General features: G+C 37.9%; 1 protein-coding gene across 1 annotated transcript in view; it reads right to left on the reverse strand.

The window, feature by feature from the left end:
* Nucleotides 1–11,502: 11,502 nt before the first annotated feature.
* The window catches only part of LOC140163682 (polycystin-1-like), a 52,434-nt gene continuing 46,487 nt past the window's right edge, over nt 11,503–17,449 (reverse strand). The window contains 7 exon segments of the mRNA XM_072186997.1: nt 11,503–11,725; nt 12,447–13,022; nt 13,557–13,758; nt 14,340–14,851; nt 15,824–16,025; nt 16,495–16,724; nt 17,198–17,345. Of these exon segments, the coding sequence (XP_072043098.1) occupies nt 11,508–11,725; nt 12,447–13,022; nt 13,557–13,758; nt 14,340–14,851; nt 15,824–16,025; nt 16,495–16,724; nt 17,198–17,345 (2,088 nt within the window). The 3' untranslated portion in view covers nt 11,503–11,507.

Consider the following 17,449-nt stretch of genomic DNA (forward strand, 5'->3'; position numbering starts at 1 on the left):
TGTTAAAACCTTGACTAACCTTAATGTAACGACCTTGAAATGCAACTTATAAAAACTCAGAGGGCGCTATCACTTTTCTAGAGTACCATATCCATCCAGATATGTAAGGTGCTCTGGACACGTAGTACACCGTGTACATACGTATCCTGTAATGCAGGATATTTATCCAGCAACGGTGTCCAGTCCACCGTGTAGACAACGGTGTCCACCGTGTAGATATGGTACGTGCTCCGTGTAGATTTAGGGATTCAATCATGTTTCACCGTTGTTCATCACCGATTAACAACGATGCGTTCGCGTCGTCTACGTGGTTTACTTCGCGAGGGCAGCTTTAGCTGCCCGAGCGAAGTAAACCACGCAGACGCGCCGGACGCGAGTTGTTAATCGGTGATGAACAACGGTGAAACATGATTGAATCCCTTTCAACAACGAAACAAGCTAAAGATGTCTAATTTACATAATTCTTTCATTTGGAATGTCTGTTTGTCATTGCCATTCAACCTTACAAGAAGATCGCGGTATTTCTCTGTTGATATCAGCAATAAAACTAAAGAATAAAGCGGTAATATTTAGCTGCTTCCGCCAACATAAGTGAGTTTATGTTTACGCATACGTTCCAAGCATGACTTTTTTTTACGCGCTCATGCGTAACGCGTACGCGTAACCTTGCGTTCGCGTATACGCTATACGCTTACTGCAAAAGTGTGTGTGTTCATCACGGATTAACAACGGTTGGCTCCTGTACAAAAGTATAGGAAGAGTTGTTGAAATATGGGTGAATGGGTTCGTCGTTTGATGATCCCAAGAACACTTATAATGAGGAAACAACAACAACATAGGTGTTCACACAAAATAGCATGAACACGAACACAGACCAACATACCTACCTGTTTTAAGTAGTGGTAATAAATTATATAAGTTCACAAATCATGCTGCTCTGTTGAATGAACATGCTGGTGTGGCTTTCATTTGTTATTTCCTAAAATCTGTGACTGTGCGCGCATTCAATAATACTAACCTTTCATAAGAAAACTGACTTCAGTATTATGAGTAGGGCTACAATCCAAATGTGATTCACAGTAATGGTTGCAATATTCTGCAAGTTTGCTGCTATACTATATTATACAGTCTACATGTCAGTATTTCAGGTCACCAAATGCACTATGAACCCATTTATCACTAAATTAATATTATCAATACTGGTCATTAACCCCACAGCCCATAAATTGAGGTGAATAGTGATTTGAAATATCGCTATGCTGTAAACTTCAACTAGAAACTAGTTCATTATGGAATGTCAATTGCACATAAATTCATTACATAAAAAATTACCACTAAAGGCAGAAAAAGATGAAAAATTGAAAAGAAAAGAACATCTAAGTTTAAAATAGCTAAAATATATGTGTATATTAATGTGACAGCTGTTGGTGGTCCTAGAATTGGAAATTATATTTACGAATGTTTTGTTAGAAACATTAATCACATTAATCACATTAAACATTACATCACATCAAACAAATTAGGTCAACAAAATTCAAAAACACCCTATTGTGTGCTTTTTCTCGTCACAAGCACTTTTAGGGACTGTCATTTTCCCAAATATGTCAGCGACCAGTTTATAACCCTCTATATCGTTTGATCAAATTTGTGACCCATGATGCAGTCATGTCTACAGTAGAATTCATCTCGACCTTTGCAGGACTTAACCCCATTAAAAGCTATTAAACCAAGATAACACTCATTGAAACAGCTCAACTGATTAAATCGGATCTTCTCTGGTTGTGCACAAGTGACTGTTTTCATGTGCGATATCGCAATAAAGCTGGTATTCATAGCTTCAGTTGGGTAACCGATTATAAAGGAAACGAAAGGAAACAATGTTATGTGTGGCTTTGTTCACGAAATCAGACAATGGCGTGCTTTTTGTAAACCAGCATTCTTGAAAATGAGCAACATAATGATTTTTGACTTAACACGGTTTGGAAATAATTTCTTCATATTTTTGGTGTTATCTGTCGTTTACATGTCCTTCCTAAAACACAAAAGTACGACCCTCTCCAAACACCTAAATTAGCTAAAAATTTAGGACATGTTACAAAACTATATTGTCTAGAATTTTAGAAGAGTACTTTTAATATTGGCCGGTTATTTTTCACACAGCGACGTTAACTAGGCAATGTACTATTACCTATAACATTAACTAAAACACCAAAGTACGAATATTTCCAAACATCTAAATTAGCTAAAAATTTAGGACATGTTAAAAAACTATATTTTCTAGAACTTTAGAAGAGTACTTTTAATATTGGCCGGTTATTTTTCACACAGCGACGTTAACTAGTCATATCCCCATACTTTTAACGTAGGGCTATTTGTAAAGGTCACGCGTCAATGGGAAAGAGCACTGTGTATTGTGTATAGGAAAACGGACAGTAACTGCAGTATGCGTAACTTATTCTATGGTTGAGTAACTCTCTTTGAAAGTCAAGGAGATCTCTAGACCCTCCCTCGGGTCCATGGATAACGACTGGTACTGTAGACTATATAACATTAAAAATCAACCCAATACATCAGCGCTCACTGGACTTTTGCGTTCACTAATAATACGAGTATGTTTCTATATTGCTGCATGGTTCGACTGTGTGTAATCAGTGGCGTCGATTTGTGGATGAAGAGGAATGCGGTTTGGCATTGAGAAAACTAGGGGGGTGGGGTTACAGGACTTTGTCATTTTTTCCTAGGGCAATAAGGGCATTATGCATTATCCAGAGATGGAACCGAACCGAGGCTGTGGGTCAGTCTAGGAGATCTCATACAAAAATTGCCAAATCTGCCATTGTCTGCGCCATTTGCATCAGTAAACATGAATAAGGAATATCACACTGTTTCTTTAAAACGGTTTCGAAGTGCTGCCACCCTGATGTACCGGTCTTCTGCAGCCGTTGTTTTTTCTTGGGCGGCCACTTCTGCGTCTGTGAAACTCCTAAAGTTGCCGCAACTTGATTCTGATTGAGGTATGCCAGCCTCAAGCTGACCAATATCTCGAGCCTTATCCAGATCTTATAATCGAGCCATGGTTGATTTGAACTTTCTTGCAAATGACCACAATGCGTTGATCCACTTGAATCCACCTGTTGAACTGTTAATCCTATCCTGGCACTTTTCATTCAAAATGATATAATGCAAACAACATTTTATATCTTTCAGAGAAAGTTACTCAGCCGTGGAATAAGTTATCGTCACAAGTGAGGTGTCATTATTGACAGGAAAAAGCAATCACTGATATGAAACGATATGGCGACAGATCTGCGTCATATTCACAAAATCGGGATTTTCCCATCACTCACAACTGAATATCACATACTGTCGTAAACATCTCAAAAAAAAGTAACTAACCCCCTTAAGTAATGGCCATTATTCAAAAACGGGCGATTATATTACAAATCTGTAAAATGCGTTGGAAACAGAATTTATTTCTGCGCGTTTTGACACCTCATTTGTAGCAATTGTCTAAATATTGACGCCGCCGCAGCGTACATTTAAATTAATGTAACCCAAGATTTGAAAGTTGCAGTAAAATCTATTGATTTGTATTCAGTGTACTACAGTAAGCCAAAAAATTAAGGTACCAGTTACGTTCACCCCCTGTATATCCTATACAAAGGCAAACATGTCATAATTGGAACAAACAGCCAATAGCTGCATCTTTCAGCTCGAATTTAAGACCTCATTCGTTGACATTGTCCAAGAAATAAAGACACGACGATCCAAAAACCCAAGGAAGATGCAAATATAAAAGTTGCAGTTTGCCACATTGCATGCCCTATTGATTTGTACACAAAGCGTACGCGAACAAGATACTAGCGCTGTGCTTTCATTGATTAGCACGAAAAACTAGCATCGTGCTTTCATTGATTAGAACACAAAAGTGCAACTTTTTATTTCGTATCTTCATCAGGTTTTGGACTACCGTTTCTTTAATTCTCAACCATTTTCAACAAATAAGGTCTTAAATCAGAGCTAAAAAGTACAGGCATCGGCTGCTTGTTTTAATTTTGACACATTTGCCTTTATTTAGAATATACAGGGGTGAACACAACTGATACCTTAATTCTTTTGCTTACTGTATAATGGAAGGATATCTGTGTCATGATGTCCGAGTGCTTTTGTATTGTAAGTGCAACTTTCAAATCTGGACCTTACTTCATTAAATTGACCGGTGTTTTTATTGTGTTCTAGGCTATTGTATCAAATGATGTGCTTCCAACGCATTTTACAGATTTGTAATACAATAGCCCGTTTTTGAATAATGGCCATTATTTAAGGGCGTTAGTTACTTTTTTTGAGATGTTTATATCTAACCCGTTGATGCTGTGATGATATCTTCACAGCGTCGCCATCTGCTGAAGACGCTAGCCGGACTAGTGAAAACGTTCCAGGTGAGCGAAAAATAGTGTAGTGTTGAATTTAAACCTTAATTCATTTTATCTACCATTAAATATGAAGATAACATATTCAAATCAATATTAATAAGCCTTTTTGAAATATGGCGGGCACAAAAGGAGAGGGCGTACTTTGAAGTGAGTAATCTTTTATCCGGCTGAGAAGCATACAAAAGATTTGGCAGTTGGTCTATACCCTTGATTGTGTGCTTATTACGTAGTCAATTTACCACACACGGGTGAATGGGAGATGTCCTCCAACTTTTTAATGGACTTTGATGCCATATTTAAGATTGAAAACGTGATATAATTGTATAGAAAATATCTGAAATCCTTTCTTAACGTTAGTTATACGAAATACGTAAACATGAACAAAGCAATATACATTATACAAATGTATTGCAAAAGAATTTAAATCTCGATTTTCTCGGAAACTACGCGTAAGATATTTCAGAATGTAACGAGCGGTGCTGTAGAACCGCCAATTTGAATATTACCCAGCAAACACAAAAACGTTTTTAAAACGTTTTAAATAAGTTATATTTTGGGTTTTGGTTTAGGTAAAAACGTTTTAATAACATTAAAATGTTGGGTTATATAAAGGTCATGAAATCGTTTTAAAACGTTTTGTATGAAAACACACTACAACAATATTTTTAAAATGTTTTCGAAATGTCATTGTAAACTATTTTTGCAAACATTTTTAGCCAAATATTTGGTCAACACTTAAATAACATTGTGTTAAAATATTTACACACAGCAAACACAGCAAAAACATGTTTTTTACAAAACGTTTTAATAACATTTAAATGTAGGGTTATATAAAGGTCGTGAAAACATTTTAAAAACGTTATTGTAAATATTTTAGGCAAACATTTTTTGCAAAATATTTTTTCAACCCCAAAATAACATTCTGTTTAGAATGATTTGTACCAAGTTTTCAAAAATGTTTTTGGAATGTTATTAAAACGTTTTTATACCCTTTATATAACCCGACATTTAAATGTTTCCTGTAAAACATTTGTGCTTGCTGTGCAGTCAATTACCAACAAATGTTATTTGATGTTATGAAAACGTTTTATACCATTAATGTACCCTTTATATAACCCGACATTTAAACGTTTTCTGACAACCTTTTATAACCTTTTGCGAATGATGTCGAAAACGTTTTGTGTTTGCTGAGTAGTAGCCCAAATAGCACCCTGTGTACCTCTGATGGTTTCCGGTTCCGGTTCACATATGGCGCATTACCGATTCAAAATGGCGGAGCGGAAGTTGGAACTTTCGTTTCAAAATGGTTGTGCTTCCACTTCAACGATTCAAATGGCGGTACTTCCGATTGACTTTAAAATAAAGTAGTTTATTTCTCAAAACTTCCAAAGATTGGAAACCGATATTAAACGGTCAATTATTATACCTATATATATATATATATAGGCAAATATTTAAGTCGTTGAAACAAAAGGGCTGTTTTTAATACCGGTCTCGCTATAATAGTAGTATTACATACAAAGATGCCTCACACGTCCTGGCATATTGAATTTATGTATAAAATATACATAGGCCATAAATTACATTGAAATACAGTCAATGGCTATTTCAGTCGAAGCCCATACACCCCCTATGGATGATATAACTTTAGTCTCCCACTCAGGGAGTATAGATTTCAAATAGAGTCACCCATTTAAGTAACCCTATTTGAAATTGAAGGTCATGTCTTTCATAGGGGTGTGTGGATTTCAGCTGGAATAGCTCATTTGGTGGTGATTACCACATACGGTCGAATAGCACACAACAGTCGACCATCTACGGTCCTTTGTATCATTCGGCCAAAGAGGGCGACGTTACCTGCAATATATATTCTGATATACATGTATGATGCCATATGAATGGCTTAACAATCCTGCGTACTATTACTGCCATGTTCGTGATTATTTATAAGTACACTATTATTAAGCTCTTATTAGTTTGCTTGCTTACTTGCTTATGTCGACTCTTGTAGTCGGACTCCCATAATGGCTCTCCAAACTGATCTGTCTAGCATACAATTCTTGATGTCTGGGCCTGTTAATCCTGTATCATCTGCCAACATCTTGATATAATCCTTCTTGGGTGCACCTCTTGTTCGCTTTTCATGTTTGGGCTGCCACATAAGAACACTTGAAGCTGCTTCCTCTTCGCTTCTTGCACAGTGCCCTGCAAACTTTAACCTTCTAATCCTGAGCCTCTCAGAGATTGGTAACAGATTCCCATATAGTTCTTTGTTGGTGGTGTGAGTTTGCCATGAGATATCTAGTGCCTTCCGCAAGAGACGGGTATAGCAGCCATCCATAGCTTTTCTCATTTTGGTTGTTATTGTCCATGTTTCAGCGCCATATGTTAGTACCGATTCTACAGTGGTGGTAAACAACTTGATCTTTAGATCTCTTGGTAGATTACTTTTCCAGATCTTGTCCATGCTGTTGCATGCTTTCCAAGCAAGTGCCTTTCTGATGTTGAAGTCCTTCTCACTACTGGCAGTCCATGCACCTAGATATTTGAAGTCTTGTACTATCTCCAATTCGCTTCCGTCCAGTGTTTTTATTGAAGACGGAGTTTCCTTGTACAGCATTGCCTTGGTCTTCTTGGCATTCATTCCTAGTCCCACTTTCTGTGCAGCAGCTTCAACAAGATGTAACAGTTCTTGCGCGTCTTTGAGGTTGTCAGCTAGAATTGCAATATCGTCTGCAAAATCCAGGTCTGTGATTGTGCGTGGGCCTATTCGCCTACTTTTCCTGGGCTCCAGAGTAAAGCCAAGTCGCTCTTCATTGCCTTCCATAGCCTTCCTTAGAACACAATCAAGGACTACGATAAAGAGGAATGGTGCCAGAGTGTCTCCCTGCAGAACTCCTGCTTGGATCTCAAAATCCTTAGTGACACCATCAGGTGATGTGACATGAGCTATAGTATGATGGTACATGCATCCTATGGCAGCCACTAGCCTCTCTGGGACTCCATATGCTCTCATTATGTCAAGCATTTTCCCACGGTGGATGGTATCAAATGCCTTCTTGAAATCGATGAATATTACTGCTGCATTGAGATTGTTGTTCTTGACTTCCTCAATTATCCTCCTTAGAGCAAGTATTTGTGACACCGTAGATCTCCCAGGTCGAAAACCATTTTGATTGAATCTCAGGACCGGGTCAAGGTAAGGGCGAATCCTATTGAGTAGCAGCCTGTTGAATGTTTTTGCTACGATGGATGACAAACATATTCCCCTGTAGTTCTTCCCTTCTCTTAAATCTCCACTGTTGGGGATTGGTATGAGGTTGAGAATTGACCACTGGTCAGGTTTCTTTCCATTCATCAATGCCTCATTGCAGAAGTATGTTAGTATGTTATACCAAAAAGTATAATACACAAGAAAGGTACATGTTATACTATTAAAATGTTAAATTTGGGAAACATCAGATCATTTCACCATAAAACCTAGACGTTTGACCTTGTATCGATTTTAATCAAGACTACACCATCGTGTCTGTATTTGGAACAAAGTACCCATAATGCTCTCCTCGGCCACTTCGCATACAGGACCAATCTACAAAAATACTATGGAACCTGCTCGGACTTCCTTATAGGCCTATGATTAATATCTAATTATAAATACATTCAAAGATATCATAATAATAGTCGAAACTTATAATTGCAATTTTTTTGATTTAATTGTTTGACCTTGATTCTACATGATATGTTAAGTTAGCATTTAAAACCACCATAAATTATGCGACATATCGTCTTTTCGTATGCGGACATCGGCGCTTTACAAATTCTCATTATATTATTATACATCCAATATCATTTACATTACTATGCCTCAAGGCCTAACAACTTATTATAACAACTTAGTATCATTAATGTAGTTCTAAACAGGCGCAGAACCCGCACCAGCATATCTAGAAAAAAATATCGCAGCCAGGATCAGCTCTCGAGTTTCGTATTCGTCCGTCTACATTTTACGACATACCGTATCCGATTTGATATGGTATTGATGAATTAATATGAAAACAGTCGCATTTTGGTACTAATTCACATGGTTAAGCTAATACATTTAAATTACATACATAATATTTGGCTCTCATCATGAGTAATATCTATACATGAGAACATTTTGACTACAAAAATATAATTGTATATAATAGCCTGATATTTCTACTAGTAGTATATGAATTAATTTCGGTCTTTGTGCCTTAATGGTACATTTTGTCTCAGTGTCTCAAAACTCACACTACCATCGCTAGCATTATATTTTAAGTAACAAGCATTATATTAAAGTTATATTTGAATAGAGAAATCGCTTGAAATCATTTTAAAACCAGATTTGTCACATTTTCTTTGTTGGTTCAAAACATGCACATAAATACATTATTTCATACTAAATTTAGTAAGAAACTAAGCAGAATCTGCAACTTCACTCTTCATGTTTAAACTTTACTAATGATGAACGACCGAAACCAAACCAATGAACAATGCGTGGATCCTGCGTTTCTCTACCGGAAGTCAATATGACCAAAATACATTTCCACAAGATAATACACGTAATGCATAACAATATATACAGCTCGGCTGTAAATCATTCTCCTTGTGCAATAAGCATACAGCTCTGATGTTACTCTGTCTCCTTTGCTAGCTATGCATTACGGATGTTGTGTTGTGGGAGTAGTCCGACGAGTAGGACCTGTTTATTTTCTTAGTTACCAACTATACTCCGCAGCTCTGACACTGATCGCTCAAGAAAGATTAACCACAAAAATCCACTAACCGCCCCTCCCGAACTTTTTTTTCGGGCGGCACGGTCACTGGACTTTCGCGATTCGTCTTTTTTGCGCCATGTGAGATAGTGATCATAGTCTGAGCTGAGTATGGTCTGGTATAAACTTAGAAAAAAGTCCTACTCGTCGGACTATGTGGGAGGAAATTTCGATCAATCTGAATACCGGTAGAGAAATTTAGAGTCCATGTATTATTGTGGCTTTGGAAAGATAGAAAGAATAAGCCACATTCCAAAAACTGGTGCTGTAGTGTTTCGGTTGAGATATACAAAAAATGTTTAGAGAGATAATAGTACATTGGGATATTCTACTTTCCTGAAAATACCATAATGTATGATCAACTGATCAGCGGGGCACACTGCAATCATTGATAGTATTAAAGCAGTTTATCCAAATCTCTGTGACAACATCTTGTGTGCCATGAGAGGTCACATCCCAAGTTGTCAGGATTGTGGTGTGTTCTCCTACCGAAAACAACAGGTGTTTTGTAATGCTTCTTTGGTCTCAGTGATAGTCGTTAACAATAATTGGAGTGAAAATTCAGTTTAATATTTATTTAATTTCTTGTCTTGTGACTAAACTTAATAGTACCCTTTTTGCAAATACATGTACCGGCCATTGTATTTCTCAGAATTCCTAAAATCCCGACTTTAATGGCAAAGGCTTTCGGGAATTTCCGAAATTGTCTATTTCTACCGGACACTTGCACTATAAATCTACGCAGTTTTGGCATGTTTAGGGCAAAATATAAACTAAAAATTAAACATTTCGTCTGGTTGCTTGACAAAAGCAATACAAATTGCAATTTCACACATACCTTAAGAAAGCAACGTCTTTTCTTGATTTCTACAAAATAGACATATAAACTATACAACAACATATTGTTGTATTTGATTATTTTGATGTCGTGACTATTGCATTACATGAGACAAGAGTCAAATTTTTTCCTGAAAAAATGACGTTTCCCAATCAAATCGGTTCTTTGTCTTGTTTATAATAAATTCGCCCCACGCTCTCCCTTGAGATGTTCGTCAATAGCGTCAGCAAACTAGAACTGTCCTTGAGCGTAGTTTTGGCGCTGCCGGGCTCCCAATCGTCCTCACAGCTATCCCACTAAGACTTGCTGACGAATCAGTCAAGTTGTTCTCACTAGAAGGTAAATCCACATTGCCATAATTTCTTGTGACAAAGTCAAGCAGCTACTCTGTCTCCTTTGCTACGCATTATGGATATTGTGTTGTGGGATGGCATTTCGATCAATCTGAATACCGGTAGAGAAACTTAGAGTCCATGTATTAACGCGACTTTGGAAAGATAGAAAGAGTAAGCCACATTCCAAAAACTGGTGCTGTAGTGTTTCGGTTGAGATATACAAAAAATGCTTAGAGAGATAATAGTACATTGGGATATTCTACTTTCCTGAAAATACCACAATGTAAGATCAACTGATCACTGGAGCACACTGCAATCATTGATAGTAAGCATTTTATCCAAATCTCTGTGACAACATCTTATGTGCCTGCGTGATGAGAGGTCACATCACATCCCAAGTTGTCAGGATTGTGGTGTGTGCACTTACATTCCTACCGAAAACAACAGATGTTTTGTATTGCTTCTTTGGTCTCAGTGACGTGATAGTATTTAGCAATTGGAGTAAAAATTCAGCTTAATATGCAATTTCTTGTCTTGTGACTAAATTTAATAGTACTTTTTTGTTGTTGCAAATACCGGCCATTGTATTTCTCCGAATTCCCAAAATCGTCTTCCCTTCACGCGTTGAACACGTGAACTGCTCAGTAACGATGTGCGCATCATCAATGGCAAAGGCAAAGGCTCTCGGGAATTTCCGAAATTATCTATTTCTACCGGACACTTGCACTATCGATCTACAAAAAACGCGGCAGTTTTTGGCATTTTAGGCCTAAATATAAACTAAAAATTACATTTCATCTGGTTGCTTGACAAAAGCAAAACAAACTTACAATTTCACACATACCTTAAGAAAGCAACGTCTCTTCTTGATTTCTACAAAATAGACATATAAACTATGCAACAACATATTGTTGTATTTGATTATTTTGATTGTCGTGACTATTGCAATACATGAGACAAGAGTCAAATTGTTTCCTGAACAAATGTCATTTCCCAATCAAATCGGTTCTTTGTCTTGTTTATAATAAATTCGTCCCTCGCTCTCTCTTGAGATGTTCGTGTATACAGGGAAGTGCCACTGGTGTATGAGAGTAGCATATCGTCAGCAAACTAGAACTGTCCTTGAGCGTAGTTTTGGCGCTGCCGGACTCCCAATCGTCCTCACAGCTATCCCACTAAGACTTGCTGACGAATCAGTCAAGTTGTCCCCACTAGAAGGTAAATCCACATTGCCATAGTTTCTTGTGACAAAGTCAAGCAGCTTGTCCACGCGGGATTCAATGAGATCCATCGGTGATACATCCTTCTCTTCTGCATCTTCTGTTGAAAATAAAGTAAGAAATATGCATGTCTATTTTGTTTTTACTTTTACTGCTGTTATATTTCATATTACATTTTAATGGGTCTATCAGAACCTAAATACAAGGCAAGGCTCATTATTGATCGGAGATTATATTAGTAATAGACTAGTAATAGGTTGTGGGTTTGAACCCTGGTAGAATTTTAATTCTAATAATTTTCTTTTCTTTTGGTAAGAGGAAATAATAATGGCAATAAATCCGTCTTATCAAACTGAATACAACGGAATCTAGCTTCGTATACTTCGTACATCATGTAAGTGTACGGTATTATGTGATGCAAATGTTGATCAGAAAAAATATCACCAGCATTGCTCTTATAAACTCTCATCCACCGCGTCTTTTCATTAGAAAAAATATCCTACTCAAATCCGGAAAGGTGTCAAGATGTCAGCACATCTCTGGAGAAATTGTTCTCAAAATCCACATCAAAAGTAAAGTATCAGTGGCAGATGAAATTGGATTATTAAGTTCCTTCATCTTGTGGATTTCTTTGGAATAACATTATTTTCCTTGAACTTTTTCAAATTTGTTTCCCCTTTCCCTTTTTATATAAGCAAAGAATCCAAATTTGCAACAGACGGTCAGAGGAGAACATGTGGTAGAGTTTCGAACAATACAAACTGGATATGTGGTATTAAATAGGTGTCAAAGGTAGCGAACATCAATTCATTTTTACTTGCCTTCAATTGGATCTTGTCTCTTCATTTTCTTTCCTCCACCGCCTCCGCCACCAAAACTTCTTAGGAAACCTTTTAACCTATCTATCATAAAGTCCACCATTTCTGTATCACCATCACCGGTCTCTTCCGCGGTCGTATCATTCACGTCACCAAAAGCATCAGATATCAAAGTAATGAACATATTGCTTAGGATAAAGAACATCGACAATATGTATGAGAGGAAAAATACTGGTCCTAGAATGTCATTTGTTTGTCGCAATGGCTCAAACTCAAACGACCCCAACATCATTGCAAAGAGTGTCTCCATTGTTGTTATCAGAGATGAATACATATACACAGAATGGCCGAACAGCAGATTACCCATCTGACCGAAGGCAAAGAACATCACAGAGAACATTATGGAGAAGCAGATGATCCCGGCGGATGCACGTGACATGGTAAGACCAAACATCAACATTCGGGGACTAAGACGAAGCAGTCGCATGTAGCGAAGAATAGCCAGGTATGCCAGGAGCCCCATTATGTAACCAAATAACTCATCCCACTTGGCGATATGGGCGAAGTTGACAAATTTACCTGTGGATTAAACATAATCCGTACGGATTAATATCTATTGATTGTTTCTGCATAAACTTCAACTTAAGGATACGGCTTAGGTTAAGCGTAGAGGGTTAGGTAAAGGATTGTGTTGACAGGGCTCAGGAGTCGGGACAGACCATTTTCTCAGTCCGCGTATAATGCATTACAGTGATATCGTATGTTAGATTCTGAAACTATAGTAAAAATTGGAGATAAAGAAACTATTTCGCGTCTGATAATCAATTCCCAGTTCCCACAGCTCGTGATAGGTAAGTAGCGCGTAAAAGGAAAGCTGATCCAACTAGTATAAAAGGAGGCTGGAAGTAATTACACTCTAGATGTGCAGGAAGAGTAGCGGACCCCACACCCAATCCACATTATGCACATCACAGAAGGGTCTGCCAAGTCGCTTCAAAAGAGACACGGCACTCCGGCTTGTAAACACAAGCATGAACCTTAACCTTTTAGACTCACCTTAACAATTCTAGATGACCTTGAAATCAAAAAGGTGCCATGCATTTATATAATTACCTTCATCTTTATTCCTGACTTCTTTCAGTGAAAAGTAAATAAATAGCTGCCTTATTGCGAATAGCCCAACAGCTGTAAATGCCAGGCATAACGTCACAAGCTCTATAAAGGTCCAAAATGCTAATAATTCCTGCCTGCCTTCCTTGCGTATCTTCATCATCAATTTAACGGTGAAGTATATTATGTATGCCACGAATAAAAGCTGTGAAATGAAAAATCGAGAACATGAAAGGATAGAGGTTTGACATAATAAGTGCATGTTAATGCTCATAGCTAAAACAGGTGACTAGCCGATAGCAAATGTCGGAGAATGGTCGGTCGGATGCTTAATTACGGTACATTTAGTAGAATATATCTTGGGAGTAAAAAAACGACTGCACGCGGGTCATCAGAATATTAATACCTCCTTAACCCAAAGGGTAATAAATCCGAAAACTAAAAATGATCATTATGAAACCTAATCCATGCTCTAACCCTCGCCCTATAACCAAGACCCTAACTTTGCCTATTCTGACACTAACCACTAACCCCAACTTTAATTCGAACCATCAAATTTCAAAAAACCTTAACTTTAAACCTTTTTAGAATAATGCCCCTTCAAAATACTCATTTTATTAGCGAACTCAAAATGGTATGTTCTTACGACACGATAATGTATAGCCTACACAGTATTACAATTAATTACAAACGCGACAAGTTAAATTTACGAGTTTCGATTTTTCGAGTTTCCAGTTAGTTTAGACAAAATATCGACAAAGCTTCTCTTTATACTGCATTACTTACCTGAAAAACAATGGATACAATCGCTGCTACACCTCCAGCATAATGATAAAGTCTGAATGTATGCACAAAGTTTGACACGACGCCTCCGCCTGTTGTTGGTAACTCAACTAGAATCTGCACAACACTAAAAAGGTTGGTGTTTGCATTGTATATAGTAAATTCTAAGAATATAGCACGTGTCAACGCATCATACCAATCGTTCTCTCTCAGAAATCGCGATATTTCATAAGCTCGGTCCATACTGGCACCAAATTCGGCAACAAATCCACCGCCGCCGTATAGGGTACGTTTGCCCGGAAAAGGAACACCCTTTAGATCGAGCGAATCTTGGAACTTCCACGGCATGGCCTCGTCATCCGGTATGAACTCGGGAGTTTTGCCGATTTCGTACGTTTTATTACGAGGTGGTTGCCAGCCGATTGAAAAGCTGCCTTCTTCTTCGTTGTCGCTATTGTATTCCTTGTAACAGTTTGGTATGAAAAAGGCAGTTTGCTTTGGGGCTATGCAAATTTCTGTGAAGAAAAAATTAGAAATTTGGGAATTTTGTTTTGGGGTGAATTGCTTTAAATCATGAAAACGTGAATCAATTATTTTCTTTTCTTCCGTGTTGTCACAAATTACTCAAACGTTTCGTAACGCCTCCATGATAGAGGAACGTAATAAATGTAAGGAATTTTAAAAAGTATCTTACTCACATGACCATGCAGGGCACAGTTTAATAAGAAAAAGTGGGAACACTTTCACAGTAGCTAGACAAACCCAGCATAGATGCATCTTATGGACCTTGATCATTTGATCATATTGATCGACTCCGGTGCATTGCTTTGGCTATTTTTGGTTCACCTCAAGTTCGGTGGTGACGTCAATTCTTTTCGCGATTTCGCTGCAAGCGTGCCGACAAATAGCCCTTGTACACGTGCACGTACGCTCTGCGAGATTAACATTACGCGCACGATTCGATAGTGCGACCAGCGAAATATGCACCTACGTCACTACCAAATTTGAAGCGAACCAGTGTATAGACAAAGACATGCTGACATAACTAATTAACGTATACAGCTAGTTCTACCCGTTATTCCGATGGAGCGTTATTCCAAATTGAGCAAAAGGGGCGTTATTACACAAACCACGGAGCAAAACCCAGGTTTAGCTATAAACCCATACCAGAATCCTAATCCGTACCCTAACCAAAATTTTCGGAATAACGAGCCAACCCCGTCTCACTCAGTAGTAAGACTAATTCGGTAATCTAAAACGTATGTTTGTGTTTGGACTTTTAAAGGGAATTAACCTAGGGAAGTAACTTAATCTAGTCTCAAAGTAGTCTCAATCTAGCGGAACGAATACCGAATAATTGTCAATCAGAAAATAACTAAGAGGGTCTACAAAATGTTAACATGTGCCTAAAGCCTAGCCGCAGTCTGTGGCCCGGTTCACAAAATATTGGCAGACATTAAAATTGACAGAGACCAGCACATTTCTACCTGGCTTGACTCTTAGCTGTCGTAGTCTAGCAGGACCAACTCGGTATGATTGCCAATCAGCGAGAAATCTAGAGTGTCTCCAGTGCATAGGTTCCCCATTGTAGTAGGTATTACCATATAGTCCTGGTATGATAGATTTATCCATCCAATCCCAGAATAAATCTGGCGTACTTTTCGATAAGCTGCTTAACTTCAGTGTTGTCTGGTAAAATGAATAAGAAAGAATATTCGTTATGAGTTTGGTGACTGCCAACCATCGATTCGCCAGGCGGCGATACACTACAGCGATATCTAATGTAACAGAACCTGTATTACGCCCTCTTTCGCTCACTTATCACGCTGAATTCCCGTTAAATAATTGATATGTTGCCCTCTGGCTAGCGATTCCCTCAATCAGTCATGAGAGGCGAATCGCTACTCGGCAGTCTGAAAAGTCATAACTGATTATATTCTCATGAATGCCTATACTTATATAACGTCAATGTTTTATCTTTATTGGTTTTGTTTGATTATTTATTTCATCGATTGTTTGTTTTGGTTTTTGGTTGTTTTTGTTTTTTGTTTTGTGATCCCGTTAAATTTTACAATAATTCTAGGCTTCATACCCATTTCAAAGGACATATTTATAGAAACTGTAATAATTGGCTCAAAATCAAAATCTGTTTTCTTACATTTTCGCCAGCGTCTCCATGCACAAAGTTATCCCGAATTGACTTGGACACATAATAGGCCAATGTGTCCCGGTTGGTATAACACAGGATCAGTAATATCATGACATATATGGTGTAAATTACGGTCTCTCGTACGATACTGTACATTCGAATCTCTTGAAAGCGTCTCTTGCGGGCCCTTTCTAGTTCTTCTTTAGTTAGTGGTTTCCTCATAAATGGAAACGCCGTGGCTGAAGAAAGAAAGGGAGATGATGTATTAAAGCCATAATGTGTGATTTGCATAAAGAATAGATTCCTATTTAAATATAATAGGTTTCACTGGTAGCTACTGAGGTAAAACGAACAAAATTGTTATTTCATTCCAGTGACTACAATGTGTGTATTAGCTCGCCGATCGTATTTAATGATTATTGGCGGAGCGTCACGCAGCTGGGATGTACAAACAAGACGTTAGACAAATAGCGATATATTCACAGTTTATACGTCAAGACGTAAAACGAATAGCGATCAAGACGCAAGACTAATAGCGGTATGCACACAGTTTATACGTCACTGATTTAATGATTCAATGAAACACATGTACACGATGTGTTTAGCCATCACTCGATCGGTGAACTCGGAATGAAAATATTTTAAGTTAAAATTTGAAGAAAAAATCCTTTTAAAAATTAGAAATAGCCGATGCCATCTCTTCCGCACATACCTGCTTTATTATCACCCGTCTTATGGAGAAACTCTTCGTCACTATTGAGCTGATTTTCAGACAGAGATCCCAGCTGGCTGTCTGTGTCTGCATCCATCTTAGCGGGCTTCTTGAAGATGAGTGACAGAATAGTGACGATAACCAAAACCTGTCTCGGGTAAACAGGGTAAACAAAATGACATTAAATCTGGAATTTAAACCAACAGCTTTCGATTACTCCTCTTTAGTTTCAGTTGGGGCATATTAATGCGG

This window comes from Amphiura filiformis, chromosome 11 (genome assembly GCF_039555335.1).
Source record: "Amphiura filiformis chromosome 11, Afil_fr2py, whole genome shotgun sequence".
Taxonomy (NCBI): domain Eukaryota; kingdom Metazoa; phylum Echinodermata; class Ophiuroidea; order Amphilepidida; family Amphiuridae; genus Amphiura; species Amphiura filiformis.